This window comes from Salmo salar, chromosome ssa18 (assembly GCF_905237065.1).
Source record: "Salmo salar chromosome ssa18, Ssal_v3.1, whole genome shotgun sequence".
In the NCBI taxonomy this organism is placed as follows: Eukaryota; Metazoa; Chordata; class Actinopteri; order Salmoniformes; family Salmonidae; genus Salmo; species Salmo salar.
Window position 1 is genome coordinate 78323464 of NC_059459.1, and position 15468 is coordinate 78338931.

The window sequence follows — 15468 nt, forward strand, 5'->3', positions numbered from 1 at the left end:
CTCAGATCAAGAATAGACTGACGAGTTTCAGAAGAAAGTTCTTTGTTTCTGTCCATGTTGAGCCTGTAAACGCCCTCCCTTTCTTCTATCCGGAACATTTCAACAACTTTGAAAGTTTCTAAGAGTACAGTTGCAAAAAACATCAAGCGTTATGATGAAACTGGCTCTCATGAGGACCGCCACAGGAAAGGAAGACCCAGAGTTACCTCTGCTGCAGAGGATAAGTTCATTAGAGTTAACTGCACTTCAGATTGCAGCCAAAATAAATGCTTCACAGAGTTCAAGTAACAGACACATCTCAACATCAACTGTTCAGAGGAGACTGCGTGAATCAGGTCTTCATGGTTGAATTGCTGCAAAGAAACAACGACTAAAGGACACCAATAAGATGAAGAGACTTGATTGGAAATCTGTCCTTTAGTCTGATGAGTCCAAATTTGAGATTTCTGGTTCCAATCGCTGTGTCTTTGTGAGACGCATAGTAGGTGAACGGATGATCTCTGCATGTGTGGTTTCCACCGTGAAGCATGGAGGAGGAGGTGTGATAGTGTGGGGGGTGCTTTGCTGGTGACACTGTCTGTGATTTATTTAGAATTCAAGGCACACTTAACCAGCATGGTTACCACAGCATTCTGCAGTGATACGCCATCCCATCTGATTTGGGCTTAGTGGGACTATTATTTGTTTTTCAACAGGACAATGACCCAACACACCTCCGGGCTGTGTAAGGGCTATTTTACCAAGAAGGAGAGTGATGGGGTGCTGCATCAGATTACCTGGCCTCCACAATCCCCCGACCTCAACCCAATTGAGATGGTTTGGGATGAGTTGGACCACAGAGTGAAGGAAAAGCAGCCAACAAGTGCTCAGCATATGTGGGAACTCCTTCAAAAATGTTGGAAAAGCATTCCAGGTGAAGCTGGTTGAGATAATGCCAAGAGTGTGCAAAGCTGCCGTCAAGGCAAAGGGTGGCTACTTTGGGGAACCATGGTTTATAATATACTACCTAAACGAAAGATTCTCAATAATGAATGGTTTGCATTTGTTGGAGGGAACATATTTCGATATCCTCTTACACACTGCTGTAGGTGACATTGTGAAAGTGAAGTGTAATAAAAAAAAAAAAATTGAAATCAGAAATGTACATTTTAGCAGATGCTCTCATCCAGAGCGAATTATAGTAAATTTCATACTGGTCGAATCCATAATCCAGGCGTTGCGAGCACCATGCTCTACCAACTGAAACACTGTTGATCCAGTGTAGAAGGCTTTGGACAACCATTACCTCAATAGCAGAAATTAATTTATTGTCTCCAAAAATATTGCCTACCTCAGCCCCTCTTAAATAATTACTATAATCATTATTAATATTTCTACAACAAAATGTTTTAAATAAATAATAATATAGAAGGTTTCTTATCTATTCTTTTAATTTTTTTAATTTTATTTAATCTTTATTTAACTAGGCAAATCAGTTAAGAACAAATTCTTATTTACAATGACGGCCTACCAAAAGGCAAAAGGCCTCCTGCAGGTACGGGGCCTGAGATGAGAAAAATAAAATAAAGTACAATATAAACATAAGAAAAAAAACACACATCACAACACTACATAATGAGAGACCTAAAGGCAGCAAAATCCTAATGAATCAAATGGAAAAGATCAAAGATAATCAAGTTATAGATTTTTAGAGATAATAATAATAATTGTCAGGTTTCTTTCTTTTACTGACCACCTAAAACATCACTGCCTAAAGACGCGGTGTCGTCATTTCCCCAAAGCTGAGAGGAAACGATGTTGGTCGGAGAAGAGGAAGAGGAAGAAGAGGAAGAGTGAGGGAGGGAGGAAAGGAGGAAAGGAAGAGGGAGTAGGGCCAAGAGACGTAATTCACCCCTTTCTCTTGGCGCCAACCTGGCGGAAAAAAGGAAAAAAAAATACGTTTTTTGTCGTTTAGTGAACTTTAGTGTAATCAATCGTGGGCATATTATTTTGTAGCCAGTTGCGCTAGGTAGTTTGCTAACCCGCTAGCATTTTACATAATCTTGCCCCCTTTTTTTTCTTCTTCAAGAAACCACATTATTTTAGTGACTTAAGTTAGCTAGCTAGCTAGCAACAGCAAGACACAGCGGTCGTTTTAAAACAGCGATAATGGGGGTGAGTTTTGACCGTCTGTCTGTGTTTTTTTGTTTTTGTGAGAAAGACAATGTGAACGCTTGAATCAAACAAAGACTGTCCGAAATCACGATCCCCGTGAACGCGTGATGTGGACCGGGGGAAAGAGGAAAGGGAAGACCACGGAATTGATGATTTGAGGGGGCGGCAGACAGAAAGTCCAAGTGGCTATACAAGCTAGCTAGTTTACACAGTGAGCTAGCTAACTCAAAAAAATAATAACCCTGCTTTGTGATTGCAGTGGCTAGTTTTAACCACTATTGATTGCACCGGTTTTATTTTGACATTATATTTTTGTGGGGAGAGGGGGGGGGCCCATTGGTGCAATGTTCTCCCGTGTGGCGGTGTGTCTCATCAAGTGTGCTGCCCCAGCTAGCCTAGCTTGCTAGCCACTTAAGTTAGCTAGGAATCCATTTTTTTTTTAGAAACGCTTCTCATCATAACTACCATAGTTGAGTTGAACCTACACCCTGCTAACTAGCCTCTGAAGTTGTCTTACCTGTTCAGAATATATTTCAGAATGACTAGCCAATTAGCTCGATTTGTTTTTAGAACCCAATGCATGTATTTTAGCTGGGGTGGGAAGCAGTAGCATAGCTAGCTAGCTAGTTTGCCAGTAAAGGTATTAGATTAGCTAAATTCCTGAAAGGCTTGCACCTCCGAAGCTAATAACGTGCTCTGAATTTGCTTCCTGTAAAACGAGTGAAAGTTGTAGCTGTAGATCCGCTCATTACAACAACATGCTGACCATACATGTGTTTGTTACTGTTGTAATCATACCAGTCCTTCATTTTCTACTTTATAAGGGGGTATGTAAGGTATAAGGCATTGCACCTGTTGGTTAGTCTCTGCGTGTCATTTAAAACCATGCATTCGGCGTTCCTGTTTTTTGTCTTTGAAAACAATTTGGGGGTTGTTTTACACGTGTGTACTAGTCTCTCACTTCACTCTTCATGTGCAAACACATATGCTGCCTTCTGCTTGAAGATTGACCAACTGATATGCACCCCTCAATTCTTCTCCATCATCCCTCTCTCTCTCCTCTCCATCATCCCTCTCTCTCTCCTCTCCATCATCCCTCTCTCTCTCCTCTCCATCATCCCTCTCTCTCTCCTCTCCATCATCCCTCTCTCTCTCCTCTCCATCATCCCTCTCTCTCCTCTCCATCATCCCTCTCTCTCTCCTCTCCATCATCCCTCTCTCTCTCCTCTCCATCATCTCTCTCCTCTCCATCATCCCTCTCTCTCTCCTCTCCATCATCCCTCTCTCTCCATCATCCCTCTCTCTCCATCATCCCTCTCTCTCTCTCTCTCCATCATCCCTCTCTCTCTCTCTCTCTCCATCATCCCTCTCTCTCTCTCTCCATCATCCCTCTCTCTCTCTCCATCATCCCTCTCTCTCTCTCTCTCTCCATCATCCCTCTCTCTCTCCATCATCTCTCTCTCTCTCTCCATCATCTCTCTCTCTCTCTCTCCATCATCCCCTCTCTCTCTCTCTCTCCATCATCCCTCTCTCTCTCTCTCTCTCCATCATCCCTCTCTCTCTCTCTCTCCATCATCCCTCTCTCTCTCTCTCTCTCCATCATCCCTCTCTCTCTCTCTCTCTCCATCATCCCTCTCTCTCTCTCTCCATCATCCCTCTCTCTCTCCTCTCCATCATCTCTCTCCTCTCCATCATCTCTCTCTCTCTCTCCCCCTCCATCCCTCTCTCTCCCCTCTCCACCCCCCCTCTCTCTCCCCTCTCCATCATCTCTCCCCCTCTCCAGAGGAAGTCAAACAAAGCGAAGGAGAAGAAGCAGGCTCGCCTGGCGGAGAGGGCAGCCATGGATGCAGTGTGTGCCAAGGTGGACGCAGCCAATAAGGTGAGGGGACAGAGGGTAGGGAACCAATAAGTTGACTGACTTTCAATTTGTCTTTCAATGATTACAATTTTTTTAAATCATTTTGTTTATTTCACCTTTATTAAACCAGGTAGGCCAGTTGAGAGCAAGTTCTCATTTACAACTGCGACCTGGCCAAGATAAAGCAAAGCAGTGCGACACAAACAAAAGTTACACATGGAATAAACAAATGTACAGTCAATAACACAATAGGGGTAAAAATCTATATACACCATGTACAAATGAGGTAAGATAAGGGAGTTGAGGCAATAAATAGGCCATAGTGGTGAAATAATTACAATTTAGTAATTAAATACTGGAGTGATAGATGTGCAGAAGATGAATGTGCAAGTAGAGATACTGGGGTGCAAAGGAGCAAGATAAATAAATAAATACAGTATGCTGATGAGGTAGTTGGATGGGCAATTTACAGATGGGCTATGTACAGGTGCAGTGATCTGTGAGGTGCTCTGACAGCTGGTGCTTAAAGTTAGTGAGGGAGATATGAGTCTCCAGCTTCAGTGATTTTTACAATTCGTTCCAGTCATTGGCAGCAGAGAACTGGAAGGAAAGGTGTCCAAAGGAGGAATAGGCTTTGTGGGTGACCAGTGAGATATACCTGCTGGAGCGTATGCTACGAGTGGGTGCTGCTATGGTCACTAGTGAGATAAGGCAGAGCTTTACCTAGTAAAGACTTATAGATGACCTGGAGCCAGTGGGTTTGGCGATGAGTATGAAGCGAGGGCCAGCCAACGAGAGAGTACAGGTCGCAGTGGTGGGTAGTATATGGGGCTTTGGTGACAAAACGGATGGCACTGTGATAGACTGCTTCCAATTTGCCGAGTAGAGTGTTGGAGGCTATTTTATAGATGACATCGCCGAAGTCGAGGATCGGTAGGATGATCAGTTTTACGAGGGTATGTTTGGCAGCAGGAGTGAAGGATGCTTTGTTCCGATATAGGAAGCCGATTCTAGATTAAATTTTTGATTGGAGATGCTTAATGTGAGTCTGGAAGGAGAGTTTACAGTCTAACCAGACACCCAGGTATTTGTAGTTGTCCACATATTCTAAGTCAGAACCGTCCAGAGTAGTGATGCTGGATGGGCGAGCAGGTGCTGGCAGCGATTGGTTGAAGAGCATGCATTTAGTTTTACTTGTATTTAAGAGCAGTTGGTGGCCACGGAAGGAGAGTTGTATGGCATTGAAGCTCGTCTGGAGGTTAGTTAACAGTGTCCAAAGAAGGGCCAGAAGTATACAGAATGGTGTCGTCTGCGTAGAGGTGGATCAGAGAATCACCAGCAGCAAGAGTGACATCATTGATATATACAGAGAAAGAGTCGGCCCGAGAATTGAACCCTGTGGCACCCCCATAGAGACTGCCAGAGGTCCGGACAACAGGCCCTCGATTTGACACAGTGAACTCTATCAGAGAAGTAGTTAGTGAACCAGGCGAGGCAGTCATTTGAGAAACCAAGGCTGCTGAGTCTGCCGATAAGAATGTGGTGATTAACAGAGTCGAAAGCCTTGGCCAGGTCGATGAATACGGCTGTACAGTATTGTCTCTTATCAATGGCGGTTAGGATGTCGTTTAGGACCTTGAGCGTGGCTGAGGTGCACCCGTGACCAGCTCGGAAACCAGATTGCATAATGGAGAAGGTACGGTGGGATTCATAATGGTCGGTAATCTGTTTATTAACTTGGCTTTCGAAGACTTTAGAAAGGCAGGGTAGGATAGATATAGGTCTGTAACAGTTTGGGTCTAGAGTGTCTCTCCTTTGAAGAGGGGGATGACTGCGGCAGCTTTCCAATCTTTGGCGATCTCAGACAATACGAAGAGAGGTTGAACAGGATAGTAATAGGGGTTGCAACAATTTCGGCTGATAATTTTAGAGAGGATCCAGATTTTGCCGCTCTTTCAGAACATCAGTTATCTGGATTCGGGTGAAGGAGAAATGGGGGAGGCTTGGGCAAGTTTCTGTGGGGGGTGCAGAGCTGTTGACCGGGGTAGGGGTTAGAGGTTGACCTCTAGTAGGGGTAGCCAGGTGGAAACCATGGCCAGCCGTAGGATAAGCATTTTTCTACCTCCTCAACCCTATTGGTCACTCCCTCCCACCTGGCCTTCTCCCCTCTCTCCCACCTGGCCTTCTCCCCTCTCTCCCACCTGGCCTTCTCCCCTCTCTCCCACCTGGCCTTCTCCCCTCTCTCCCGCCTGGCCTTCTCCCCTCTCTCCCGCCTGGCCTTCTCCCCTCTCTCCCACCTGGCCTTCTCCCTCTCCCGCCTGGCCTTCTCCCCTCTCTCCCACCTGGCCTTCTCCCCTCTCTCCCACCTGGCCTTCTCCCCTCTCTCCCGCCTGGCCTTCTCCCCTCTCTCCCGCCTGGCCTTCTCCCCTCTCTCCCACCTGGCCTTCTCCCCTCTCTCCCACCTGGCCTTCTCCCCTCTCTCCCGCCTGGCCTTCTCCCCTCTCTCCCGCCTGGCCTTCTCCCCTCTCTCCCACCTGGCCTTCTCCCCTCTCTCCCACCTGACCTTCTCCCCTCTCTCCCACCTGGCCTTCTCCCCTCCCTCCCGCCTGGCCTTCTCCCCTCTGACCGTCTACCCTACACTCCCTAGAAATGCTTAAGCATTTTGAAAGGGAGGTTAGGACAGGTGTGAGGAATCAAGGAAAGATATTAATTGAAAAAGAGCTTCAGTTTTTCCTGATCATGTGACTGCGTTTGACTGTAGCTCATACACACGTCTCACTCTCTCTCTGTGTCTCACTCTCTCTCTGTGTCTCACTCTCTCTCTGTGTCTCACTCTCTCTCTGTGTCTCTCTGTGTCTCTCTCTCTCTCTGTGTCTCTCTCTCTCTCTCTCTGTGTGTCTCTCTCTGTGTGTCTCTCTCTCTCTCCTCCCACAGCTGGACGACCCATTGGCTGCTTTCCCAGTCTTCAAAAAGTATGACAGAAACGGGTAAGAGATTGTCCACCTCTATTACTATGTGTGTTGTCTGGCTGATAAGTGGCTAATTACTCTGGCTGATAAGTGGCTAATTACTCTGGCTGATAAGTGGCTAATTACTCTGGCTGATGAGTGGCTAATTACTCTGGCTGATGAGTGGCTAATTACTCTGGCTGATGAGTGGCTAATTACTCTGGCTGATGAGTGGCTAATTACTCTGGCTGATGAGTGGCTAATTACTCTGGCTGATGAGTGGCTAATTACTCTGGCTGATGAGTGGCTAATTACTCTGGCTGATGAGTGGCTAATTACTCTGGCTGATGAGTGGCTAATTACTCTGGCTGATGAGTGGCTAATTACTCTGGCTGATGAGTGGCTAATTACTCTGGCTGATGAGTGGCTAATTACTCTGGCTGATAAACAGAGATGCTCAGCTAACTGCTCTAATGGTCTTCCAGATTGAATCTCCAGATCGAGTGTAAGAGAGTGTCCTCTCTCAACCCCATGTCTGTGGAGTGGGCCTACGAGCTGACCCGGACCAACATGCAGACACTGTAAGGAGGGAGGGGTGCTGGGAGGGGAGGAGGGATGGGTGCTGAGGAGGGGATCTGAGAGGGGAGGGAGGGGAGCTGGGAGGGGAGGAGGGAGGGGTGCTGGGAGGGGAGGAGGGATGGGTGCTGGGAGGGGAGCTGGGAGGGGAGGAGGGATGGGTGCTGGGAGGGAGGCTGGGAGGGGAGGAGAGCTGGGAGGGGGGGCTGGGAGGGGAGGAGGGAGGGGAGCTGGGAGGGGGGAGGGAGGAGAGCTGGGAGGGGAGGAGGGAGGGGAGGGGAGGAGGGAGGAGTGATGGTATTAGGGTGATGGAGAAGGGCGTGATTACTACAGGTCTCGGAGGGACCTACAATGTTTTTGGGGAGAATGACTGTGAGAAGGTCAGTTCTGGTGACTTTTCGAAAAGGACATTCTATTCCAAAATAAAATGACGATAACTAAAATACAATCCCCCCCCCTTCCAGACATGAGGCCAATAACATACTGTCCATATTATCAGACAGGTGTTCTATTTAGCAGTAAGCCTTATCACCTGATGTAGCATAGTGGTTAGAAATAAATACCCCACTGGGCTAATCATTAGCTAGATCAACTCTATCAGCAAGCTAGCCTAATGTTTAGTTAGCAACCTATTGAAGCCATGAACCCCCCACCCCCCCCCCAAAAAACCCATTCCACTGGCACTAAGCCAGCCAAGGATCATGCACTGGGAGTATCATGTAGACCCCATCAGTTACACCTGAGCCTGTTCCGTTTAACCCGGTCTTCCCTATGTATTCAGCGCCATTGGTGAGCGCTGTCGTGGCATTAAACCAATGGCACTGCTAAAAACGCTGCTTCTAAAATGTCTTGGATTTGATAAGTATAGTTAAGTAACACTAGAAAGCTCAGTGATCCTCTTTTTTTCAAAACTGATTTCAATTGAGTTTTTTTTTTTCTTCTCTGCAATGGCATTGAGTGTTGTACCATGACTGGGAATGCATATGTCTCTCCCAGTGTGGTATTGTAATTTGAATGCCCCTGGAGAGGAATATTATTTTCTTGTTTGAAGTGCGACAGGCTGAATAATCGAATGGGTAAATTATTCTGCTGTAGGCTTGTCTGATTTTTGCTGTTGATTACTTGTGTTGTTGGCTCTGGAAATTCAAATAACCAAAGGTATCGGGGTCGCGGTTCTCATTTGGGTCAAAGGTACCGGGGTCTCGGACCAGTCGGTACCCAGCCCGATTTAACTCCTGCTAACAGTCTTCTACTCACATTTCATCCAATCACGTAGGCCAGTGTTTGACATCTGACCTCTGTGCTGCAGGTATGAGCAAAGCGAGTGGGGATGGAAGGAGAGAGAAAAGAGGGATGAGATGAAAGACGAGAGGGCGTGGTATCTGCTGGCTCGAGACACAGACTCCTCCCCCGTGGCCTTCTCTCACTTCCGATTCGATGTCGAGTGCGGGGAGGAGGTGCTATACTGGTAAGGGGTTGTCATGGTCTCCTTTTACAGGAAGTGACACTGACTGTTACTATAGCCACAGATATTTTGCTTGATGTGTATATGTGAACCGTCCGGTCGACGTTTCCACTCACTACCAAATACAGTGCCTTGCAAAAGTATTCACCGCCTTGGCGTTTTTCCTATTTTGTTGTATTACAACCTGTAATTTAAATCTATTTTTATTTGGATTTCATGTAATGGACATACACAAAGTAGTCCAAATTGGTGAAGTGAAATAATTTTTTTTTAACTTGTTTCAACAACAAAAAATGTCAAAACAGAAAAGTGGTGGGTTCATATGTATTCACCACCTTTGCTATGAAGCCCCTAAATAAGATCTGGTGCAACCAATTACCTTCACAAGTCACATAATTAGTTAAATAAAGCCCACCTGTGTGCAATCTAAGTGTCACATGATCTCAGTGTATGTATACACCTGTTCTGAAAGGCCCCAGCGTCTGCAGCACCACTAAGCAAGCGGCACCATGAAGACCAAGGAGCTCTCCAAACAGGTCAGGGACTAAGTTGTGGAGAAGAACAGATCAGGGTTGGGTTATAAAAAAATATCAGAAACTGAACATCCCACGGAGAACCATTAAATCCATTATTAAAAAATGGAAAGAATATGGCACCACAACAAACCTGCCAAGAGAGGGCTGCCCACCAAAACTCATGGACCAGACAAGGAGGGCATTAATCAGAGAGGCAACAAAGAGACCAAAGATAACCCTGAAGGAGCTGCACTGCTCTACAGCGGAGATTGGAGTATCTGTCCATAGGACCACTTTAAGCCGTACTCCCCACAGAGCTGGGCTTTACAGAAGAGTGGCCAGAAAAAAGCCATTGCTTAAAGAAAAAAATAAGCAAACACGTTCGATGTTTGCCAAAAGGCATGTGGGAGACTCCCCAAACATATGGAAGAAGGTACTCTGGTCAGATGAGACTAAAGTTGAACTTTTTGGCCATCAAGGAAATCACTATATCTGGCACAAACCCAACACCTCTCATCACCCCGAGAACACTATTCCCACAGTGAAGCATGGTGGTGGCAGCAACATGCTGTGGGAATGTTTTTCATTGGCAGGGACTAGAAACTGCTCAGAATTGAAGGAATGACGGATGGTGCTAAATACAGGGGACTTCTTGAGGGAGACCTGTTTGATTTCCAGGGATTTAAGACTGGGACGGATGTTCACCTTCCAGCAGGACAATGACCCTAAGCATACTCCTAAAGCAACACTCGTGGTTTAAGGGGAGACATTTAAATGTCTTGGAATGGCCTAGTCAAAGCCCAGACCTCAATCCAATTGAGAATCTGTGGTATGACTTAAAGATTGCTGTACACCAGCGGAACCCATCCAACTTGAAGGAGCTGGAGCAGTTTTGCCTTGAAGAATGGGCAAAAATCCCAGTGGCTAGATGTGCCAAGCTTATAGAGATATACCCCAAGAGACTTGCAGCTGTAATTGCTGCAAAAGGTGGCTCTACAAAGTATTGACTTTGGGGGTTGAATAGTTATGTACGCTCAAGTTTTCTGTCTTATTTCTTGTTTGTTTCACAAATATTTTGCATTTTCAAAGTGGTAGGCATGTTGTGTAAATCAAATGATACAAACCCCCCCCCCAAAAAAATCAATTTTAATTCTAGGTTGTAAGGCAACAAAATAAGAGAAATGCCAAGGGGGGTGAATACTTTCGCAAGGCATTGTGTGGTGATGAGAGGAAACCCATAGCTGGCAGTGGGAGAAGATGGCGCGGGAGAGATTTTGGCCAACATTCTGCACATTTTCTCATCGATAAAACATTTGCTCCCAATGCAGTTTTCGGTTTCCAAAACTGTAATATGTTACAGTGGATGAAGTTTAGCAGACTTTATCCTTTGCCGAAGTTTCTTTTATAAAAAATGTTTATTCTTTGAGTGAATTGAGTTATTGCACACTTCAGAGTAGGTCTTCCCTAGTGGAAATATGCAAATATATGCTAGAATGCACCAATAGGATCTCACTAGCTCGTGCTTGGCTCTGCCCACCTTGCTTGTTCTGCCCACTAGGATTAATTTGCTCCCATTGGAAACAACTGACTCAGGTTTATCTTGGGTTAGTTATTAACATCTTTGCTATAGCTAGTAGTATTGAAATGGATTATTGTATAGTACAGTTTACATGTTTTTTTAAATAAAAATAGTTTCCTTGTCTGAGGCTCCTGCCCTATGGTGATCTCCTGTTTCTGCAGGGTGTGTGTGTGTGTGTGTGTGTGTGTGAGGCAGCTTGTTGTACAAGTAAACCCCCCCCCGAGCAGGACACTAGTCTGTCGCAGAACCTTAAGCTGCGTTCATTACATCTTGTAAATGCGAGCACACGTCCGGGGAAAACCCCCTTCCATCTGGTAGTTACTAGTTGGTAACATCTCCTTTTTTAGAGTCTTTGATACGAGTTAACTGGGGTTGAACCTCTGCCGGTGTTGATGTGTGTTGTGTTTTGTAGTTATGAGGTCCAGCTGGAGAGTAGGGTGAGAAGGAAAGGACTGGGCAAGTTCCTCATCCAGATACTTCAGCTCATCGCCAACAGGTACGTGTGTTATAGTACATAACAAAACTATGAACGCAACGTGCAACAATTTTCTACGATTTTACAGAGTTCATGGAAGGAAATCTGTCAATGGAAATAAATTATTGTAAAGTGTTGGTCCCATGTTTCATGAGCTAATTTCTTTTTTTTAAAGATCCCAGATATGTTCCAGATGCACAAACAGCTGTTTTCTCTCAGATTTTTGGCACAAATGTGTTTACTTCCCTGTTAGTGAGCATTTCACTTTTGCCAAGATACACCTGACAGGTGTGGCATATCAAGAAGCTGAATAAAACAGCATCATTACACAGGTGCACCTTGTGCTGGGACAAAGGCAACTCAATTGTGCGGTTTTGTCACACAACACAATGACACAGATGTCTCAAGTTGAGGGGGCGTGCAGTTGGCATGCTGACTGCAGGAATGTCCACCAGAGCTGTTGCCAGAGGATTAAATGTTCATTCCTCTACCATAAGCCGCATCCAACGTTTTTAGAGAATTTGGCAGTAGGTCCAACCGACCTCACAACCGCAGACCACATGTAAACACGCCAGCACAGGACCTCCAAATCCGGCTTCTTCACCTGTGGGATCGTCGGATGGGGGGTGCTGAGGAGTATTTCTGTCTGTAGTAAATCCTTTTTGTGGTGGATAAACTCATTCTTATTGGGTGGGCCTGGCTCCCAAGTGGGTGGGCCTATGCCCTCCAAGGCCCACCCATTGCTGCACCCATGCCCAATCATGTGAAATCCATAGATTAGGGCCTAATGAATTTATTTAAATTAGTTAACTTATTTCTTTAAAATTAACATTTTTCCATGTTGCATTTATTTTTGTTCAGTGTAGTTCCTCAACCATATACTGTAACCCATCACCAACTCTCTCTCTCTCTCTCTCTCTCTCTCTCTGCCTCTCTCTCTCTGCCTCTCTCTCTCTGCCTCTCTCTCTCTCTCTGCCTCTCTCTCTCTCTCTGCCTCTCTCTCTCTCTCTCTGCCTCTCTCTCTGCCTCTAGCACACAGATGAAGAAGGTGATGTTAACAGTATTCAAACACAACCACGGGGCATACCAGTTCTTCAGAGAAGCTTTACAGTGGGTTTCTATAGCAACATCAACAGCTGCTTCTCAGCATGTACAAACATGATTTTGTTCTTTTAGAGATCACTGTTGGTACTGTACTCAATCCACTCTTCCTGTGCTTCTTTCTACCACCCTTTTATCCCTCCCCAGGTTCGATATCGACGACACCTCCCCCAGTATGTCTGGTTGTTGTGGCGACGACTGCACCTATGAGATCCTGTCGCGGCGGACCAAACATGCCGAGGCCCAGGGGCACAGCCACGGTGGAGGGCACTGTGGAGGCTGCTGCCACTGAGGGAGCCTGTTCCTGTTTCACCACTTCCTGGTCCCACGCTCTAGAAGCTGCCCCTCGTCCGCTTCTCTGCTCGAGTCATTACTGTACCCAAACGCCCCAAATCCCCTGGCCCACTTTATATTCCCCCCTCTCTCTCTCACATCCATATTCCCCCCTCGCTCTCTCACATCCATATTCCCCCCTCGCTCTCTCACATCCATATTCCCCCCTCGCTCTCTCACATCCATATTCCCCCCTCGCTTTCTCACATCCATATTCCCCCCTCGCTCTCTCACATCCATATTCCCCCCTCGCTCTCTCACATCCATATTCCCCCCTCGCTCTCTCACATCCATACTATTTCAGTCTTTGATAAGTTAGGAATCTGCTTGTGCTCTGTCTAGCCAGCCACCTCTTCAACAGCTTTCTGAACTGTCCCAAGGCTCCATCCCAATAATCCTAATGCGCATACTATTATGGATGAAGCGACGTATTAGCCATGCATTCTGAATGGTAAATTAGGATGGATTGTTGGGACGGAGCCCCACAAATGTATTTCTCTTAGTTTGATCAGGTGTTGTGTAGATAGCCTCTCTCTTTTCCCCAGAGCCTCTCATCCGTTTCAGTTGATCTGCTACAGTATTTTTAAATGCTGTCTGATGGCAGGAACACCCGCTGTTCCTACATTTTTGTAGAGAGATGTGTGTGTGTGTGTGAGATACATATATATATATATATATACACACACACACACACAGTAAAAGTTAGGACGCCTATTCATTTGAGGGCTTTTGTTAATTCAAAATAATAATAATTCTACGTTGTAGAATTATAGTGAAGACATCACTACTATGAAGTAACACACATGGATTCATGTAGTAACCTGATTCACACAGTCTCCTCTGGACAGTTGATGTTGAGATGTGTCTGTTACTTGAACTCTGATGCATTTTATTTGGGCTGCAATCTGAAGTGCAGTTAACTCTAATGATCTTATCCTCTGCAGCAGAGGTAACTCTGGGTCTTCCTTTCCTGTGGCGGTCCTCATGAGAGCCAGTTTCATCATAGTGCTTGATGGTTTTTGTGACTGCACTTGAACAAACTTTCAATGTTCCTTATTGACTGACCTTCATGTCTTAAAGTAATGATGGACTGTCGTTTCTCTTTGCTTATTTGAGCTGTTCTTGCCATAATATGGACTTGGTCTTTTACCCAATAGGGCTGTCTTCTGTATACCACCCCTACCTTGTCACAACACAACTGATTGGCTCAAACACATTAAGAAGGAAAGAAATTCCACAAATTAACTTTTAACAAGACACACCTGTTCCAGGTGACTTCCTCATGATCTGGTTGAGAGAGTGCCAAGAGTGTGCAAAGCTGTCATCAAGGCAAAGGGTGGCTACTTTGAAGAATCTCAAATGTAAAATATATATGTGTTTTGGTTACCGTGTGTTATTTTCATAGTTTTGATGTCTTCACTATTATTCTACAATGTAGAATTGTTTTTATTTTATTATTTTTTTTATAAATAATGAAACCCTGGACTGACTAGGTGTGTCAACTTTTGTCTGGTACTATATATACACACACACATGCGCTCAGTACCATATATATAATATAGTGCACTACTTTTGAACAGGGCCGTAGGGTAGTAGTTGTTGCCATCTCTGTTAATGTACAGAAACCTTCAGGGTATAGTGGCTGGCAGATCTGGGTTGCCAGATTGAGAGGCTTCCCGTAGAGATACTAGAAACCCATGTCTGTTAATGTACAGAAACCTTCAGGGTATAGTGGCTGGCAGATCTGGGTTGCCAGATTGAGAGGTTTCCCATAGAGATACTAGAAACCCATCTCTATGCTGTGTGTCTGTATCCCAAATGGCATGCTAATGCCCATAGGTCTCTGGTTAAAAGTAGTGCACTAAGGAATAGGGTTATATTTGGGATATCTCCCCAGTGACCGGTAAGAAACTCAACTCTGGCATCTCACCCAGGCTCGAAGTTTAATGCTTTATTAAAACAACAAAGAAACAAAAAAACGTTGACATTTTTTTTCTTGTGCATTGTATAAAATAAACTGTCAGGTAAGTACAATCACTCGTTTTGTTTTCTACTTTCCAACCAGATAATATTCTACAGACCATGTCTGTCTCAGGTTCAAATCCCAACTGACACTAACAACCATCTCTTCTTCGTGTTTCTTAGCAACTGTGTTGCGGTCAAATAGTTTGGGGAAAGAAGACACCCCTAACCACAGATCTAGGATCAGATTTCCCAACCTCAAAATTTACACCTAGTCCTGGACTAAAAAAATTAATTTAATGCTTTTAAATCCAGGACTAGGCTTCATCTTGGAAACCGGCCCGGAGGGGGGGGGGGGTGACATCATTCCTCACCTGAGATCAGTGTTTAGGGCATAGAAATGGAAGTCCTAAAATGGTCATTCGGCACTTACATCAATAGGCTTCTTATAGAAATAGGATTTCTAGAGGTTAGGGGCAACTTGTTTAGCACCAACTCTGTT

The 15468-nt window shown here is 45.2% G+C and overlaps 1 protein-coding gene across 1 annotated transcript; it reads left to right on the forward strand.

The window, feature by feature from the left end:
• The first annotated feature begins 1786 nt into the window (after window positions 1-1786).
• naa40 (N-alpha-acetyltransferase 40, NatD catalytic subunit) lies at window positions 1787-13699 on the forward strand. The gene is made up of 8 exons (XM_014156692.2): window positions 1787-2154; window positions 3938-4033; window positions 6947-6999; window positions 7446-7541; window positions 8846-9004; window positions 11508-11591; window positions 12603-12680; window positions 12819-13699. The coding sequence occupies exons 1-8, from the start codon at window positions 2149-2151 to the stop codon at window positions 12961-12963; spliced, it is 717 nt and encodes a 238-aa protein (XP_014012167.1). The 5' UTR covers window positions 1787-2148; the 3' UTR covers window positions 12964-13699.
• The last annotated feature ends 1769 nt before the right edge of the window (window positions 13700-15468 follow it).